Below are 20564 nucleotides of genomic sequence, written 5' to 3'. Positions count from 1 at the left end.
TAACCCTGCCCAAAGCCCAGTAGACTACTACCTCCCAAAAGAAAGTGCATGCCAGTGTCTTATTTCAGTTCATTCCAGATAAGAGAGAATCAGTTGCATAAATTAAAACAATTTTAAATTATCCAGTGAAAAATAAGTCCATTCAAAATGAAGATAAGAATTAAGACTACAAACAGAATGTCATTATAAACAACTTTTATTTCTCTCCCCTCCCAATATTTTATTCTTTATAAAGTTTCATTAATAGGTTCACAGCTTTGTTACCAAAATGAGAGGAAAGGCCAACTCAAATCTGTGCACATGATCTACACAGCTTTACTTTTGAACTACTTAAAACCCACATTGTTTTATTCCACTTTGATTCTTAGAAAGACTAGATTTAACATTTCTAGTCAAATGAAATTTGAAAAGCTGACAGGTGCATATTACACTTTAACTACATGGTTTGCTCTACATTTTCGCTGAATAAATATTTTATAGACAATAGCTGAAACAATTTTCCTGATCTTGCTTACATGTTCTACATTGTTTTGGGGTTTTTTCTCTTTTGTTCTTATTAACATTAATTCTTGAGTTTCTGATCAACTACAAGAAATAAATCATCATGTCCTGACCGCAGAATTATCCACAGGAACCACATTTTGCTAGAAATTAATCTGAATTTAGAGGTTTTGTTCTTCCTTGTTCATGTTGATCCAGAAGTGTTGGACTGTGCAGGTCTTTAAACTCCTATATAGATCTTCACTTCTTGGACAAAGCACTATACAGCCAATCCCTTGCTGTTTTGTAACAAGCAACATACACAACTGTCAACTGTTCTGCTGGTGAATATGTGCAGTCTACATATTTGTCACAAGGGGGCAAGCAGAAGCTGGGGTATTTAATGCATCTTGGTACCAATGAACAGGTTTTCTTTTGGCACTGGTGGAAATTATTCCCGTCTACTTCAAGATGGCCCTTACTGACCAAAGCCTAGTAATTAATGTACCTTGGGAAGGTAGGGGGAGAAGGGGACAGATTTAACCTGTATTCCAACATCCTCAGTTAACTATCATTTCTCCCAGTAAAGTTGTATAAATGGATGGGAAAAAGATGACTAAAAAGATAGAAAGATTGCTAATATGTGACCTAGTGATTTATTTGTTTTCTGAGAGCACTAAGTTGTGATCCAGGATACAGGTATAAAGTTTACCTAACATTTGGCAGAATTACTCCACTTACATACACTCTCTCCCTTGCTCTGAACACTTGCACCATAAAAAAAGTCAAGGCTTTAAAATTTCAATATTGCTTACGGAAAAAAAATGGTGATATAACAAGACCACCATATGTTAGTTACACATAGAAATAATTCAATCCTTTGTGAAGACAGAAATAAAAACAAAAAATAATAATAAAAAACAAACAAAAGCCACATTCTTGTCATCTCCCTTCTCAACTTCTCCTTTCATGAAAAACCAAACACCGTCTTTAATACAGGCTTCAGACATGCAATATTGCTTTCAAAGAGACACCTAGTCTCTTTCAAAACTCAGTAATATTCCCCTCTTACCATACAATTTCTAGCTCTTTTCTGAGTGCATGGATGTTAGAAGTCAGACTTTATATGGGTTGAGACATGGGGAGTACATTTACTTGTACCCTAGGCTTTAATTTAATTAACTAATGTTCTATTAACTTTAACTACTGTACCTGCAGCAGTTTAATGTCTAGAAGAAGCAAGTAGCCATTAAATCAACCTTGCCTAGTTCCAGCTGGATAGCACATAAAAGCAGACTACAGATGGGCCCAGAAGCAAATCCCAAGTCCCTGACAGTTTTGTCACTTAGCCTCATCTCTAATGGTTTGCTGCAACACAGTGAAATGTTCTGACACTCTTTTCTGGACCTCAGAAGCAGCTACAAGTTTATAAATATACAGCCAAATATTTTTAAAGGCCCATCCAGCTACATACCTCCTGTCCCACCACTAGTCCTAAGGTTCTTAACATCAGTGTCTGGTGGAAGCTATCAAATAAAGACATCCATAGGGGAGCCGTAGCTAGTTCTTACCCTCTGATGTACACTATAAAGCTACATTTAAACAATTCCAACTACTTCATAAGGATAGCTTAAACACCAGCAAAAGAAAAGGTCTCTGATGTCTTGAAATGGATTCAAAAGGAAGTCATTGTTCACACCCACTTTAACTAAAAAGAAAAAAAAAAACAAAACAACTTATAAATCAGGAAGCCAAATTAAAAATAGAAAAAGTAAGAAGTATATCCCCCGTAATGCTTAACATAGTGAAAAGGACAATTACGTTCTTTCAGTCATCAACAGTTTCCCAAATACAGTGAAAAACTTGGGAGAATGTGAAATGTCACAAGAAAGAGCAATAAAATCCACATGCACATCACTTCTCAGAATGGGAACAAACACTACATACTGCAGGCTTGTCCCTTGATTACATGGCTCTGCGCCTCCACTTCAAATCACATTCTACTAACAATATCCTAATTAAAAAAAACAAAAAAAACAAACACACCTTTCCATTTCCCTTGTCTGTGGTTCAAGAGCTTTTGAATGTCAATAGTTTAGAAATTATCTTTTAGGCTTTCCACAGCTTTGTGTTTTAAAACTGAAATAAATCTTATCTTCTTTCACTGTGAGAGAGGTGGCCCAGATGACACTACAACATTACTGACTGCATCACAAAATGAATACCACACTGCTTAGGGATCTCCCTGAATTGTACTTAAAGTACTCTATCCAAAGAATATCTTGGCTTAAGATCCAAATCACAGTTTTTCACTGGTGAAGTCTCTTCGACAGAAAACCTTAACAATGTGGAACCTATTAAAGAGCCTTTGGCCCAGAAGCTTTCCCCTACAGTTTAGGGAATAGGGTGTCAATATATTCTGTACCTAAGGAGAGATACAGAGGTAAAATTGAAAGAAAAAACACTGACCTTATGCAATTAGAATTTTTTCTAGACAATATTAAAAGAATTAATCTCAAAGAGACTCCAAAACACCTTAAGTGAAACCTTCACTTTAGTTTCATTGAAGATTACTAGGTGGGCAGCTTGTTATCAAAGAGTGAGGCCATAACATTAATTTAATTTGTATTTGGCATATCTAAGTATTGATCAAGTAGCTGAAGAGATGTTGCATGGAACTCTGAGCCTATTCAGACGCCCACAGGGTTCTTGCTCATGGGAAGAATAGTCTTAACACTGCTGGGTGGTTGTTGGTTTTTGTTTTTTGTTTTTTTACTTTCTGTGCATAGCTGGTAGGAACTCTTCCTGTCTTGTCTTGAGCTGGTTATTAAAACAGGAGAGAAGAAAGCCTCTGCTACTTTCAGTCCCACTGCCTAAGAGAACAAAGGAACTATCAAATGAATAAAGAGCGTTTTTTTTCATTTTGTTGTTCCAAATGCACAAATGAGATTTCAGTCTCCCTGAGAAGCAAATGAAAAGGTAATCCCTCAGAAGCATTTGTAGAAACAAGCTTTATATAAATGATATGCACTTGATACCCTCAGCTTCTGCTTGAAATCCTCAGACTTTAACATCCTGCTCCAAAACCAGCAGCCTTCTTTATTGCACAATCCCATGATAAACTTGAGTTAATGTGAACCTGATGCAGTCTGTGTTTACAACATAAACAAAGCAACACAAAATGACTGTCATTAGCTATGTGGTGTTTGTGCCTATCTTTAATAAGTTGAGTTTCCATAAGTCAGCACAACAGTGCCACCGGCTAATATTCCATACAAGATCTCAACAAAAATAAAATAAAATAAAATAAAAGTCTGGCAATATTAGTTACTTTGTCCCAAAATTGGAAAAAAAAAAAAAGAAAAAAGCTCTACTGCCATATCAACACAATAATGATTATAATTATACTGTGCTGGTGTTTAAATGCAAAATAAAAATTGGTGTCACTCTCCATATTGTCTGGTAATGAGTTGCCTAATATTCTGACAGATTAATGGACCCAATAGTTTGACTGTTTTGCTGCTATAATACATTTCAAACAGTGTCTGTTCTTATCTTACTTTCTCTTACGGAATATAATGTGTAGGACAATAAAATCCAGTCAGTCACTGTATACATTTTTACCAGTTAGAGCAACTTTTAGACAAAATAAGAATAAAAATATTAAAGTATACATTTCAATTCCTTAAAAGAGGAACTGTTCATTTATTTCAGTCCCGTGTTAAAAGGCCAGACAGTTTTATGAAGATAGCCAAAATTTGTACTGGAAATTAATTTAAACTCTTTGTAAAACATGCGTCTTTCTTGTTAGCAATATTTTATTAAAACTGGCAAAAACCAAAATTGAATGTATTTGTGGGACTTAGATACAACGTGAAGCAGACATGTAAACAGTACCCACCTTGGTTAAATCCTTACAGATTTTAAGATAAAGTAGCAAATGCTGGTACCTATTTTTAATCTGGGTACTGAGCACCCCCCTCCGAATGCTCAAACTTACACATACAGAATATGATTCTTCAAATGGCAGACAAGAGATGGGAGATTTTCTTTGTGTTTTTTGATTAATTAAAACTTGAAAAATTCTGCTGTTTGGTCTGAGTCTCAATGGACTATTCCCATTTCTACAAGGCTGCATGAGACATGCAATCTCTGTAATCAAGCCATCAGGCCCCACTCCCTTTTTGCATTCCAAGGAGGAAAAGCATGGGAAAAGAGGTGGGGTAACAGGCAGATGATGCATGGAATATTTCTGATGAATAAAATTACTTCCCAATGTGGGAGACAAAAAAAGCTTCATGAGTCAATCCTGCTGTCCTCCTCAGCATGTCTTTCAATGTGCCCTACAGCATCCTGGAAGGAGACAGAAAAACATCCATTAAAAATGTGGTATAACGGGTTCTAGAAGCTGTCAGTGTGCAGCATTCAGAGCAGGATAAGACGTTGCTGCTTTAACCTCCTGAAATTTATGTCAAGATATTCGGACATGAATATGTATAATATAAATGTGCAAAAAAATGAAGTTTGTTTCCCACCTATGGGGGACTTTTTATCATCTCTAATTTTCCCAGAGCCTGATGAATGGCGTTTGAGCCCGAAAGCTTGCAGAAAAAAGATAATTTTTTTGCAACGTCCTAGTTGGTCTAATAAAAGGTATTATTTCTGAACCAAGAGTTCAGAAATTTTTGCATTTCTTTTTGTCTCAGACCAACATGGCTACCAAAAACTTCCCATAAAATTCAAGTGAAATTATATCCATCTTTTTTCCAGTATTTGTTTTAAGTTGTGTGGAAATAACTGCAACATATCCAATCGGTGATTTAAACATCATAAATGTCATTCATAGCTTTGAAAAAGCACGCTCTTGTTTCTTAATTTGAAGGGATCTACTTCTTTTCAGGGCTCAGACAAACTTCCCTCCATTGTGTTCTTTCTACAGAATTCAGTGAGAATTCAGCCACTAACAGCCTGTACCACACAAGAGGTGAATGTTTTTATTGACCAGTGCGATAAGTTCTTAAATTCTAATCTCTAGGGAGATTTTCACCTCTAACGGTATGAAAATAATAAAATAAAATTCCATTAATTTTGTTTTTCCTTTAAGAAATGCAAATACTCTTAGCTTTCTTCCAGAGAAAGAGGTCAGCAGCTTTTTATGGCAAGCACTGGGGCTTCTTTACTATTTTGACACAACAAGCAGCAACAGAAGTGTCTCAGATTTGAGACCATTTCAAAATGATCACATATCTATGCTATCAGACATAGCTGAATTGCTTATTGTATATTGAACGCCAAGCCCTTTTGGTCTTATATGAATACTTGTCCTCAAATCAATTAATCCTGTTTCCATAACTAAGACTAGCAGGATCTGAACACTGCACCTCAGGGAACCCTCAGTTGCAGTGTCCAATGCTACAAAATCTTCTTTCTTAGCTCTCTACTTTACTACCAAGTAAATAAATTACTTCACTACATACCTGCTTAGAACCCTTCCTGGATGTGAAGAAAGCATCACAGTTCTTCCAGCGACATTTTAGGGTCTGAAAATTTGGGTTGGTGTGATCCGTTAGCAAATGTTGTTTCAGGTGGTTCACAACTCCAAATATTAGTGAACATCCATGCCACTGATGGAACAGAGTACAGAAACAACAGGTCAGGGGATGGAGGGATAGGAGAGAAAGAGAGAGAGTTGGATGATGCTTTTATTCTGTTAGCCCAAAAATATGCTAACCAAGAGTTTTGCACATATAAAACTTTCCACCTCCCTTATATAAACTATGGAGGAAGCTCCTGCCTGGAGCCCTGACCTGTAACCTGCCAGCAGTGTCAGCTGTGGAGCCAGGCAGAAGCTGCTTCCACGCCAGGCAGGTGGCAGCATCAGCTGTGGACACCAGCAGAGGTTCCATGCCAGGGCTCTGGAACTTATTAACTGTGACCACAGCTGATGCAGCTGCCCGCCTGGCAGGGAGCAGTTCCTGCCTGGGTCCACAGCTTCTCGGTCAGGGCTCCCAGCACACTGGGAGGACGATGTAGTCAGCTGTGGATGCCGCTGGCATCCCCTGCCATCTGCCTGCTGTGGTGAACTGCAGTATCAGTGGGTTTTGGAAGGGGGGGGGGGGGAAGGGGGGGAAGGAGAGAGGGGAGAAAAGGGAGCGAAGGGATGGATGTGGAGATGGACAGGTTTGCAAAACTGAAAAAGTATTTCATATCCTGAAAAATGAATGCACTCAACCCCCTCAGCTCTGTCTGGACACAGGAAACTGATCAAGGAACTCTAACAAGTCATACAGAAAAAATGAATGCTAGAAGTGCCCCGTTCTTTACCCAGCAACGGTAATTCTGCATCAGGTTAAGCCGCACAGCTTGGACACTGCCATCGTAACAGCCAGTGTAGATCTGCAAAGGAAAAATTGTAAAGAAAAAGGAGGAAAAATACTCTTAAAATGCTACAAAAAAGGCCCTACCATGAAACACAAGTATAAAACACAGCATGCAAGACCTCCAGTTTTAAAAGCATTTAGCTTAGACATAGAATGTGAGATTTTAAAATACTTCTTACACAACATTAATAGAAATGTTTTCATGTTTTTTTAAACAAATATAATTTGATTTTGATCTCAACTGAAGCATGACCCAAGAACCAAAATAAGAAACAGCCTTTTCTAATTTCCATCATCCCAAATAAATTTTAAAAAATGGTTTTGTTATTTATAATAAATTCTCTTGCTCCAAAAGTCTTTTCACTTTTAATATGAAAGGCAAGTTAAAAATAGTGACAGGCAAGTTAAAAATAGACTCCATTAAAAGTATCTTCAGGATTTGTTTGTTAAAATTTATAACTAAATTTCTAGAGCAAAAACAACAAAAACAAAACCCTGCTTCTGCAACCTGCAGTCTGTGGGCAAGTTGGAGACATTTTATTCAGCCCACTATCCAGGGTGGTAAGAATCACCAGGCCATGGTGCATTAATTTGGCTCATCATTGCTGACAGATTACCAACCCGTGATCTGGGAGGAAAAACGAAGGGCATTCATTCATTTGTTGTTACAACACTAAAAACCAGAATTATTCAGATTAAAGTAGAAAACGTGTTAAGAGATTAGGATCAAAACTGCAACCATGTGGCACAAGAATATGCTTTCAAGCTGTGCAGCAGCAGGCATGTACCCAAACCCTGTGCATAAACCATAATTTGATTGTGCACTGGGATATTTGTAATCCCCAGTTAATTAACACAAAAAATGGCATACACCTTAACACGTGTTCATTTGCAGGTTTGGTCCTGAGAGTTAGAAAATGTTTGACTGTGGTGATTCTACTGACTTTAGTCATGTAAAGACTACAGACAATTCTAAAAACAGGACAGACAGACACAGTTTTGCTATTTCAAGAATACCAATTGCAAATAATGCACTGTAATCTTAAGACTATATCCTTATTTAGGAGACATTGCTACAATCAGAGAATGCAGCTTTTCCCAAAGTAATCAAGAACATTAACTTTATGAAATTACTAAATAGCTTTACTTATCTGGATATGTAATAATAATTTTTGCTACCATTTTAAGAGCTCCTTTCTATAGTACTTAGTCTGGAAACAGATAACTTTTATAATAACCAAAATAATCTAAAACTGCTGAAAAAAATTTAAAAATCACCAGTGGCCTCAGCATCACAAACAGCTGACAAATAAGACTTTCTACTTGAGATCAATAAAAGGAGGAACATTACCATGCTCTTATGAATAGTCATACACATGATCATATCTGTGTGTCCTCCGTAGACTTGCAAACGGTCATGAGACTTGAGTGGAAGAGACATGGAAACAGATATTTAATCATTTGACACTGTGCAGGAATTTTATTTTTTCACATAACCAACATACAGTGGACTATTTAAAGTATACACACAGACTGGCAAAATATTGATCAGCTCCAGGTGAGTTCTGCAACCAACCACCACAAAGTGCATTTAATCATGGGTTTTGTTTTTTGTTGGGGTTTTTTTTAAAATAGCTGCAAAGATCCTACCATTTTGCTCATCTTTCTATTATTCACATCCTTCTAGCAATGGAAAGCTAGATTGGTCTCCTTTCAGAAGCTGCCACCACTATTAGCAAAAATAATTTAACAATGAAAAGCATTCCTTTTGATAAAGCTGGGAATGGTTTTGCTTTGAGCAGGGGGTTGGACTACATGACCTCCTGAGGTTCCTTCCAACCTTAAATTTTCTATGATTCCTTTTTCAGGGTAAAGACTATAGCCTTGTTGACCCTCTCAGCTTCTGCCAAATCAAACATGAAACAGACTAAAATGAGGGCCCTGGTCACAAGAGACAGGACCACCGTGCTGGTCCAGTTTACATGGATTTATAAAATAGAAGACCAGCCTTTTAACAACCCCCTTTCCCTCCTCCCTCAAAACCTAGATGCTCAGACACAGACATAAAACTAATTAAAATTCAAGAACCAACCACCTGCTGGAGCCAGGCTCTCTTGTGAATTATTTTTAAAAGACCAGAATTCTTTGGTCAAGAAGGTGGAGTATGATGGAACAAGAGGAGAGGGAGGGCTAGAGACCACTAAGTGAAGGTAACTTTTATAGTATTTTGCCATGAAATCTCAAGCACACACAAAAGTAATAGGTAAATTTTGTTACTGGGCAGCATCTGCTCTCTTACCTGTAGCTCATAAACACGGACAAATTTATCCAGACAGGCTGTCACCATCACCTTCCCCAGAATATTAACAACAGTTACTGCATGATTGTGACCTTTATAGATTCGTACAAGCTCTCCTGTCTGTGGCAAGACAAAAGTAAAGAAACTGTTCACTAAAACATGTAAACAGCAAGATAATAGGTTTCTTGCTCATTGTTAGGAATTCAAACTCCCCTACTAGTATTCTTAGAACTACTTTTTATCATTAGTTATATCTATTCTATTATCTGATTGACTGGAGGGCCAAGTACCAATTGTGCAGGACACTGCACAAAAATGGGAAGAGAAGTTCTATCCTAATGAGCTTACAATCTAAATAATGAAGCAAAGTATGGAAAGCAATAGATTATACCCATAGAATAATAACTTGAAATACCACATTGCTATCAGACTGATTCTGATTTGTAGTTTCAAAAGAAGGGAGTAGCTAAATAGAAAGACAAAGGAAGACATGGGTAATGAGGAAAGCGATAGAGCTAACAGCCATGTAATCAAGAGGGAACAATGTTCAAAGTGAAGTCTGCAGCAAATATTCCAGGAACTCAGGCATCAGCTTTCACAATTTAAGGGTGTGCTTTTTTGTTTTGACAGATGAAATCATGTGTATGACTTACATGTATATTGTGTGCATGGACAGACTGATCACTAGAGCCACTGAACACCAGATCATTCACAACCTTTAAAAAACAGAGTTAAGTCCTGACTTTAGTATCATATATTTTCAAACATGCAAGTAAAACAAGTATGCTCTACCCCATTTATTTTAAAAAGTAGCAATATAGTGTCACGTTGCCTATCCTTTATAACTTAGACAGTCTTTAAAGGTATTGTGAAGAACATCTTAAAAATGAAATATCCACCAACGTTACCAAACACATTAAAATGTTGAGCTGACAACATTTACATACACACACTACATATGTCACATGGTAAATTATAGCTTTTAGTTAGAGTAAACCATTATCCGGAGAAAAAATGTCACATTCTGTGCAACTGGGTGAATTAAAATGTGTGTTTATCAGCTTTATTTTCATGATCAATTATTTTCCCTAGAGGTTAGTAAAGTATTAGCTATACCTGTTCTAACCAAGACCAAGAAAATAAATAAAAAAAAACAAAAAACAAAAAACCAACTTTCACCCCAAAAATCACTCGTTCAAATCCAGCTGGTAGCAACTGAAGCACATAATGAAGAATTCAAGATTATGGGGCGGGGGGAAAGAGAGAGAGAGAGACGCAGTTACACACACACACACACGCACGCGCGCGCACACACACACACACACACACACACACACACGTGTACTGTGTGTTATACTGGTCTGGTCACATGATAAGAGATTTAAAGCAAGTACACATTATTTATGCCACTAATTATACCAGTGTAGTTGGGTGATACAACTTTCCTAATGTGAATGTAGCTATAGCTGCTGAAGCATATTTTGTGCAAGAACAATTCTAGTTTCTAACTAAAAAAAAGTTTGGGCATCTTTATAAAAGTATTACTACATCCATGCTAGGCTGGTTGAACCAGCATTACAATTTTGGTCATAAAGAAACTCCAAAAGAATCATACAGAGTACAAAAAAATTGTTTAGACAAAGATTAATGAGGAAAAAACAATTTCTTAAAAGTTGTTCTTCATAGTGTTTTGAACTTTTTTCAGAGTGTGTTACAGTTAAGACAGGCAAAAGTCAGCTTTTCTTTATAACATCCACCTACTTGGCAAGTTAACATTAATTTACCACCTTAGGTTTCTAGCAGTTTTAAATCAATATGCCTTGTGTGTACACCGGCAGCAGTGCTGGGAAACATAACAGCTGCGATAGTGTGAAAAAAGAGCTCAAAGTTGGATAGTCTGTGTAACAGATTAATTTTTATGTTTAGTTAAATGCAGAGAGCATTTATGTCACATTACATTTTCAAAATGTCAGTCTATTGAAACAGTTAAAGTAAACTGTTTTTAACAAATTTAGTTTGACAAATGAAATAATCCTACATTTTCCAGGACACTTGCCTTCATGCATAGTATTGTTTTACTATGACCTTCAAGGGTTCGGAGAAGCAGTCCATTTCGAGCATCCCGCACACTGATGGTACAGTCATAGGATCCCACTACTAACAATTTGCGTGCCCCTTCCTGAGCTGTGGCTAGACAGCTCACTGCTCTAGGGCCATGGCATTCAAAGGTATCCAGTTGCTTGTTGTTCTGGAAAATAAAAATACAAATTTCAAATGTATTAACCAAATGCAGTTAGAGCTTGAAATGAATTTCAAGATACCTCAACCATGGGGTGTTTCAGATAAAATGCTTGATCTTGGCTAAAAAGCCAGAAAAGATGCAATTCCTACCACAGATGGAATATTATTAGATTGCCCTCTTGGATTAAAATTAAGACTGCAAAACAAATTCTTAGTTCCCAATGAGCTACTTCCAACAAGCAAGTCTTTTACATTTCCCAATGCTCAGTTTGCTTTTTAATTTCACCTCCATTTAAACTTCCTTCCAGTGAGTTTGCTTACACTTAGAGCTATAAAAATAAATTGTATTTTTCTGCAGTGGTACTTAGGAACTGAATGATTATGAAGCATGTTTTTTCACATATTCAGGGTGAGAATTATGTGAAAGTAATTTAAGTTTCTCTAATAAAATGCTTTTGCTTTTTATCTCAGAATAGGGTGGTCCAGCTTTTCAGTGGCTGGGGTTGCATACCATGCACACACCTGGGTGGGCAGGTAGGCACGCTCATCCAGCTATAGCTACAACTCTGCAGGCTCTCCTGCAGCACCATGCCATACAGGTTCGTTAGGCTGCTGGCTCACCAGGAGGCTAGGTCAGGCAACAGAAACTGCAGGATGCAAGTGAAGGGGAATGGCAGGGCCAGGGAGCTATGGATGGGGAGCAAGGGGCATGTTGAGGAAAATGGGGTCTTGCTGAGGAAATGGGGACATAAATGGGGTCATTCCAAGGAAGAGTTTGGGAAGCACTGATGTAGGGAGTATTAGCAGCTAAAGCAAAACATGCCTTTAAATCACATAAGCCATGAAGATTCAGAAAAATAACATCTTGAGGTAGGCCAGGAAATTCTTCTGAAAACATATTGAAACAATTTCTTAAAAGCAACTGAAAGGAACTGCAGGGGAAAAGGCTTCAGACAGGGGCATGCAAGGCACTTTTCATTTACGCATTAATGCCTACACAGACATATTACATTTATGAGTGTTCTTGCTGTTGGAGAGAAAAAAAAAAAAGGGGAATGTGGTGGGAAGAAAGAATGAGATTTGATCAAATGCCTCAATGTGGAGTTCACTTGCTGGTTTTCTAACATACTGACCTTTATACTGAAAGTGACCACGCTGCCATTTGCCAAGCCCGCAAAGAGAATTCGCCATCGACTATGTAGACAGAGCACCCGATCTTCCAATTTAAACTGTTCTATGCATACTCTAGTCTGACAGAAGGAAACAAACAGTTACATTTTGCCATTAGCTGAGCTGAAAAGTTTGCGGGCAGTGGGGAAGAATATTTCTAAATAACTGGGACAAAAAAGGGTGTCATTTATCTTATCAGAAAATTGGGAGATTTTCTTGGGGAGACACAGTCTGGGACTGATACCGGTTTTATTCCAGCAGCGGTGTAGTCCCTCTATCCAAACAGAACTCACCTCAACTGGTCTTACTTTAACAATTAGCTACACACCTAAAAGCTGTAACAACCATTAGTGCATGTGCATGTAAAAAAATACAAGCAATAAATATGAAATTAGCCCTGAAATAGGAGGCTTCATTAATTTTGAAAGTTATGTCATGTGGACAGATTGCCATATTTGCAGTCCTTCCAGAAACACCTTTACTTGTTAGGAGGGGATAACCCTTCCTTTCAAGGTCCAGCTCAGAACTTCTCTCCCAGTTTGACCCCCTGTCTCAAGTACAAAAGGTACAGCTTCATCCCTCAGTATGGAGTCAATTCCTATAATAGCTATGCAGACTGTGATGCCAAGAACTGCACCTTCCATAGCCAGCTGAGAATAATAAGTATCACAAGTTAACTTGGATGCACACCTCTAGATGGCAGCCTCTCTCTTCAGTTATCTAGCCCTACTCCTCATTTCACTTGATGCACTGCCTCTGTACTGATCAAAAAGCAGTTTACTGAAAAATGGATATTGTGAAAGAGAGAGGTTTCTCTGGGTAAACTAGTTGCAGTTACCTGCACCAAGCCCACTATTTCACCTATGCCAATGAATATTAAAAATTCCAAATATTTAAAAAGCAGTCCACCAGGGACTGTGCATCCTCTCTCTCACATTTACATTATTTATGTCTAATTTTCTATCAAGGCCACAAACATGACTTCAAACAGTCCACAAGCTGAAAGACACTCATTTTCTTAATGAGAGATATATATTCAAGGTTCACTAGATTTTTAAGAAATTTGTGACATGTAGAATGGGAATAATGGCTAGCACACAGGAATTTGAAAGGTTCAACTTTTTGGGGTTTGGGTTTTTTTAATGCAAATTCCCTCAAGACTCTCACATATAAGGTGGTTATAGTTTAATACAATGCTTATAAGTACCTTAATATTGTAACAGTTGATATTGTGGTCACTAGAGCCAGTGTAGAGGATTCCATTCTTTCCATATGTCTGAGTAACCAGAAGGCAGTTCACTTTTGAAGTATGTCCTTCAAAGACACGGACACATTTTCTGCTCTAAAGCAAAGCACAAAGTCTGTTATCCAGTTTAATATCAATACCCTACCCTATGTTTAAACATATACATACACTGATTCTAGTGAAGGAGCAGGACACTACAATCCAAATCCACCCATTAATTTCCTGCAATGAATTAGCACCCATTGCAACAAAAGACAGATAAACCAAGAATAGAAACTTTTAATGCAGAATTCCTATTTAACAAAATATTCCTGAATTGTAGTCCAAATGAAATCCAAAACACATACATAGGCCCACACAGACAACCATCTATGTTGTGTTAAATACGGTCATGCTAAAGAAAGTTTTAAAAAAAGGTAGCATCGTGCAGTGCATACAGAACTTGCAATAAGGAAATCAGGGTCATGACCATTTTTGTAATGTACTTTGAAATTTATGGATGGAAAGCATTAGAACAATTACTAGGTATTTAATCCTGGATTAAAAAACTAGCCATAAAAATTTTGGGTGGTATGATCTTTTTAAAAGTTTTCCTTTTTATGTACCTGAATGTAGTCCCCATATGGCTATCCATTTTTAGCACTTTCATGAGTTCTGATGACTTAGTGCTTATATAGGATTAATATTAAACTTGCTGATATATTAAACAGTAGATACAATCAATCAGTCCGAGTAAATATTACATTCGCTCTGGAATATTTTTTTTGGCGGGAAGGAGAAGGCTTTTGAAAGTACATACCACACACTCAGGCCTGTAAGAAAGAGCTACAGACTTACATTTGTCCATTATCTAAAAAACGACTTCTTACCTCAACTAAAAATAGCAGATTGCCTACTTTCCTGTGGAAAATAAAGGTACATGTCCTCAAAAACTCCCCTTGCCATCTAGCCAGGAAAGGCTTGGTTTTCACTTCTTATGCCAAGTTATCAATTGGATAAGCAAGGACAGTTCTGGAAGAAGTCCAGAAGTCATGGTCCCTCCCTACTCCCCATAGCAGATTGGGAAACTTGTACATCTGACAAGTACGGTGTCCAGCACACACTAAGTATTTTCAACAGACAGATCAAATTTCTCATCAAGGTAACTGATTATTTTAAAGTCATAATTTTATTCTGAAAGCAAGGGTACAAAATCCATAATGGGAAAATTTAGATTGATCAACAGTATGAAAGTTACTGCATGCTCTGCAGAGATATAGACAATGACACACAAAAGTTACTGTGATTTCTGATTCCTTAAGATAGTTCCTTCAACCCACAGAAAAAAAAAAATGCAAAAAGAAAATGGAGTTGCAAACCACATAACTAGCAGGATGTGAACATGAAGACTTCACTTACAACCAAGTTGTAGGCACGGACAGTTTTGTCTGCTGAGCAAGTATATAGCAAATTCCCAAAAATCTGAATAGCGTTTACAGCAGCTTCATGTCCTTCAAAGTTCCCTTCTGTAGGTTCTTCATCTTCACCTGGCTCTGAAGACACTTCTATAAAAGAGAAAGATGTCAAGGCATGTACTTTAAATAAGGCATCTGTTCAAGTAAAAATACTTCATGAAATCAGACCAGTAGCCACTTAATTACAGGTGCAGCCAGCATAACAAACAAAAGGTCTCAGCTACTTACAAATTAGCAGTTCAGCTGCAGTCTTCAGGGGGGAAAACACACTCATGACAGAGGGATCATACCAGATAATGTAAAAGTAGGCAGCCTTCTCTCAGTAGAAGCCAGACATACTGAGAAGGGTCTCCAACAGTAACCCAGGGAAAAGGACTGAAAATAGGGCTTGGTCTGGAGAGCCTGGGAAGGCTAACACCAAAAAGGTTCAATGTAGCCAATATCTGGCTAGGAAAGCTCTTCAGAAGGGCACAGGTAAAAGAACATAGAGGGGAACTGGCAGAGGTTTGTTCAAAGAAACAGTTGGGAAAATCCTATGCAGGTATTCATGAACCAGAGAGGTACAACTAGGACTGATAACTATGCAATTTAGGGTTCTATGATCAGAGGCGAGCGAGAGAAATCCATGGACTGACAAAGCAACGAAGACGATTTAGTGCAACTAAAAAGCTGATATATATACCTACAGTGGGAGACAAGTGAAGAAACCCTATGATCACCAAGGAGCTGCATTTTTTAAATAATCTGAACAAGTTTATCTTCAGACGAATTTACTACTGAAGGGTTATCCCCACTATTTCCAAATCACCAAGTTTTACCCCAGCTCCCACTGGAGACCGAACTGCAGAAGGGAAAATTAAGTATAGTACACCTTGTGAAAGGCAGGATGATAATATACTGAAGACTGCTATGCAGTTAGTTTTTCTAATCTTGTGCATGTCTTAAGTTTTAAAGATCCAAGAACACTGTGCTATTTTAAAAGCATGTTTGGATTGGACTTAAATTTACCATTAAGGAGAAAAAAATATGCCAACAATATACCTGAAGAATTCTTCGACCCTCTTATAGATGATATAGAAGTCTGGGTCTCAGCCACACTGTAAAATAAAAAGGAGGAAAATATAATTTTGCCTGTTGTTATAGTAGAGCCCAGACACTTTGCAAGGTTAGGTTTCTTGCCAACCCCCTCACAAAGATGAAGATTTACAAAGTAATATACGGCAGCCACAGTAAAAAGCTGCACAAGACCACTGAGATGTTTCAGCTGTTTGCTGCAGCATTTATTTTGAAGGGTGCTGCTTCCTAAATCAGCTGTGCAAGATCTCTAATGAGCTCCACCGCAGTGGAGAAGAGGCACCAGCACTGCAACAGAACACTGTGACTGTTCATCCTTTACTCAGCACCCTTCTGCAAATCAAGCAGATTGCAAACCACTAGTAAGCAAATGATTCTGGTTCTCCTGTATTCAGACAATATAGTTATATGCACTGGTTCAGCAGTACTTCAGAAGTCCAATAAAACAAAACAAAGTTCCTATAGAAAAAGGTTCTGGAGAAGTTACTATGGAATGGTGCATGAAGCAACCAATTCAATTTGTGGCATGTAAAGGGATAAATAGTCCTTGACTTCAGTGCTGAGACGGATGTGAATGACAAACGTGCCCCCAGGAACCCACATTAAGATTTTTGCATAGGAAAAAGAAAGGGAGGTGCTTGACTAACTATTATGGAAGACAAATATTTTATGCAAGTCTGGCTTGATTTATTCTCTCACCTTCTCTTAACACCATCTTTGCAATTTGTGCCAATCTCACTGGTGGAACTCACTTCATCATAACCAGAATGAGGTGCCTCCATTAATGCTTGCCCACAGGAGTCCCTTTTGGATGGACTGTCTGGTTTTTCATTTCCTGACTCTGATGAACCTATGGCCACTACTTCAAACTGAGGGTTTGTGATTTCCACTAATTCAAGAGAAATATCACTGTCATTTTCATCTTTGTTTCTCTCTGCTTCTTGAGTACTGCCTTCATCCTCTTGTTTTGGAGGAGTGGACGTAGTAACTTTTTCACCTTTGGGTCCCTTCCCAATCTTCACCTTCCTAACAGGTTTAGAGTCAATTACATCCTGTTCAGTGTCACTATTCTCAGGTATGTGGGCTGCACGGAGAGTTTTCTTCTTTCTTAGCCTTTTCCTTCTCCTGTTCCCTTTGCTTTCTGCAGACACAAGAGTAGTTTCTGCCTGTTGCTCAGGCTGTTCTTCTGATGGTTTGGAGTCTTTATCTAATGATGTTTCTAAAGGAAATGACTTATTTGGAAGGGAACTACTACATGGGTCAGGTAAAGTGCTTTCAGTCAGGGTTTCATTTGCCCCTCTTCTGCTGAGAGCAGATGGTGACTGGGAAGGGGAAGGGGTCCCATGCAGCCTGGTCCTTCCCATGTCCATAGCAGGTTTGGAAGCATCTTGATTAGGTTGCTGGAAAGCAGCAGTCAGTTCTGACAAGGAGATAGTTGCAGAAATAATTGGGTACACTGAAGTTTTCTGGCTGATCTCCTCTGAAGTAAATAAGTAAATAAATATTGAATATATTGCAATCTGTGCAGCAATTTTTACACACACACACACACACACACACACACACACAGGAAGTCTTGGGTTTAAAAAACCCCCCAAAAAACACTAGCAGTGGTGATAGAACATGTGCATGTATGGAGAGGCTGGGGGCAAGTGAGGTACATGAACAGGTGGAATCAGCGCAATCAGTACCTGTGATTTGCAAGCCTCCCACCCCAGGGAGTACACACCACACTTTGGGAAATGCTGACTTATGGCAGCATTATACCGAGTTTCTACAGAAGCAGCTGGAGCACTGGTGGAATATGCTCTCATCACCAATGTCAGGCCCACCTTGACAGTCTCAGAGCATAGTTTTATACAGTCAAGATTCATGTCAGTCTCTTGTCCAATACTGCTGTGCTTTCAGATCTCTCAGCAAGATACAAGCACTTAAGACGACATTCTTAGTGGCTTTGTCAGGTGGCTTTGTCACAAACTAATGAATGCCCTCTTCACATTCAGTGAACACAGAAAAACCTCTGCAAGGAAAGAATAAGACCTTGGAAGTTAACTTGCTATTCCAAATGACCATCTAGGAGGAACATGGGATGAGTTTTTAATAGTTACTTTATCTGGTATCTCTATATAGAGATATACAGACATATCTATCTATTTATCAATATCGATAGAGATGTTGATAGATCAATCTCTTTCTCTCGCTCTCTCTTCTCTCCCCTTATGCCACCTGTTCCAGGAGCCATCAGTCCAAGCTGAAGAGCATGCGGTTAGCTGGTTTATACTGGTCAAGCAAATGTCAGATTTGCTGTTCAGTGGTGGCTACTCCATGCACTGGAGTGTGTGGTGCAGCAGGATGCTTCAGTCTGAGATCTCGGCCACTTTTAGGAGGGGAGTAAGTTTTCCTTTTCAAATTATAGGCTGCAGCAGAGGAACAGAAATGAAAACTGGAGGGAAATAGGGCCCCTTTATATTGTGTAGAGTATTTGAACCAGCACGTGTACAAGGGGGAAAACACTCTCGACTCTCTCGGGCCTTTGCAAGCTTTCAGTCCTCGAGCTAAAGGAAGCTCCATGCCCTTACAAGGGAAGTCTTTTCTTCTATCTTTCCTTGGGAAAATCTCATTCCTGAAGCCATGGTGATTGGCACATGACTATCGTAAATGCTATGGTGCTGGCTGTGATGTCTGCTGCATCCCTGCTTATAGGATTGTCTTGGTCACTAGATGTTTTTCTTAGTAAGAACATATTTTGTCCGGAGACCAAGAGTATCTTTTAGGTCCACCAACTTCTCACAGATCTGAATGTCATAACATGTTTCAAAAGCCTGTTAAAACTGGCTATTCAAAACTGCTGGCCTATTCACCAGCTAGCCCTCATGAAACTGGTCTAGCCTCTTGGTTTCTCTTTTCTTTGTCAACCTGGTTTTCTCATTTGTGGCTCCAACAACCAGAGAGAATTATTAGATTCCTAGACTGTAAGGGTCTGGAAGGGACCTCGCAAGATCATCAGGTCCAGCCCCCTGCACTAGGCAGGAAAGACAACTGAAGTCAGATGACTGTCCAATCTCCTCTTGAAGATTTCCAGAGTAGGTGATTGCACCACCTCTAGTGGGAGTTTATTCCACAGTCTGAACACCCAAACTGTGAAGAGGTTTTTCCTAGCATTAAGCCTGAAACGGTCTTCCAGGAGTTTGTGGCCATTACTCCTGCTTCCCCCCCCCCCCCCCCCCCAAGGGTACTATGGTGAACAGTAGTTCGCAGAGCCCTTGATGTATTCCCCTGATGGAGCAGTAAGCTGCTACCAAGTCCCCTCTTAGGCTTCCGTTTTTTAGGCTGAAGAGAAGCAAGTCCCTCAGCCTTTCCTCGTCTGGCTTGCCTTGCAAGTCTCTGATCATATGCGTAGCTGTTCTCTGGACTCTCTCAAGCTTTTCCACATCCTTGTTGAAGTGCAGTACCTAGAACTGGATGTGGTACTCCAGCTGCAGACTCACCAATGCTGAGTAAAGCAGAAAAATTATTTCCTTAGTTTTGCTTAAGATGCATCAGTTGATGCATGCCAGAGTATTGTTTGCCCTGCTGGCTACAGCACTGCACTGACGGCTCATGTTCATACAATGGTCTATTATTACCCCTAAGCCCCTTTCAGTTGTGGCGCTAGTCAGTTTGGTGCCACTGAGCCTGTAAGTATGTTGGGGATTGTTTGTCCCCAGATGGAACACTTTACACTTTTCAATGTTGAACGTCATCTGGTTCCGATCTGTCCAACTTGCAATCCTGTCTAGGCCCGCCTGTATCTGCAGCCTATTTTTAAGCCTATTTTTTAACTTGGTGCCATCTGCGAACTTGGCCAGTGAGCTCTTCACCTCCACATCCAAATCATTGATAAAGATGTTGAAAAACACTGGACCAAGCACAGACCCTTGAGGGACATCATTGGCCACTGCTTGCCAGAAGTGATGTTTGAGATGAAAATAAAACTCAATGGTGCCCCAAAGTGGCACTCTACATGCGCCTGCCCATTTAATCATAATGTGACAGGATGCAGGGGTTTGCCATATCATTTTGACTAGGTCTTTTATGGCCTCTTTGACTGGCAGGGCTAAACTTGTTGCAATATATCTGCCAGGGAATTTGATTGTTCTGAAACTTTTTCTTGGGAATTTTAGTATGTATTCAACACTCTTAACGAAAACTTGGAAGCCTTCTGTGTCCCCTAAGAATTG

The 20564-nt window shown here is 38.9% G+C and overlaps 1 protein-coding gene across 1 annotated transcript in view; it reads right to left on the bottom strand.

Annotated features, from left to right (window-relative positions):
* Positions 1–178: 178 nt before the first annotated feature.
* Positions 179–20564, bottom strand: part of ZNF106 (zinc finger protein 106) — a 64215-nt gene continuing 43829 nt past the window's right edge. Inside the window, exons 11-22 of the mRNA XM_014595517.3 lie at positions 17044–17824; positions 16312–16367; positions 15215–15360; positions 13778–13912; positions 12534–12650; positions 11216–11407; positions 9813–9875; positions 9160–9279; positions 8212–8283; positions 6805–6876; positions 5958–6104; positions 179–4833 (exon numbers count right to left, since the gene is read on the bottom strand). Of these exons, the coding sequence (XP_014451003.1) occupies positions 4777–4833; positions 5958–6104; positions 6805–6876; positions 8212–8283; positions 9160–9279; positions 9813–9875; positions 11216–11407; positions 12534–12650; positions 13778–13912; positions 15215–15360; positions 16312–16367; positions 17044–17824 (1958 nt within the window). The 3' untranslated portion in view covers positions 179–4776. The remainder of the gene's footprint in view (positions 4834–5957; positions 6105–6804; positions 6877–8211; positions 8284–9159; positions 9280–9812; positions 9876–11215; positions 11408–12533; positions 12651–13777; positions 13913–15214; positions 15361–16311; positions 16368–17043; positions 17825–20564) is intronic.

This window comes from Alligator mississippiensis, chromosome 2 (assembly GCF_030867095.1).
Source record: "Alligator mississippiensis isolate rAllMis1 chromosome 2, rAllMis1, whole genome shotgun sequence".
Classification (NCBI taxonomy): domain Eukaryota; kingdom Metazoa; phylum Chordata; order Crocodylia; family Alligatoridae; genus Alligator; species Alligator mississippiensis.
This window is presented reverse-complemented; position numbering and strand designations above follow the sequence as displayed.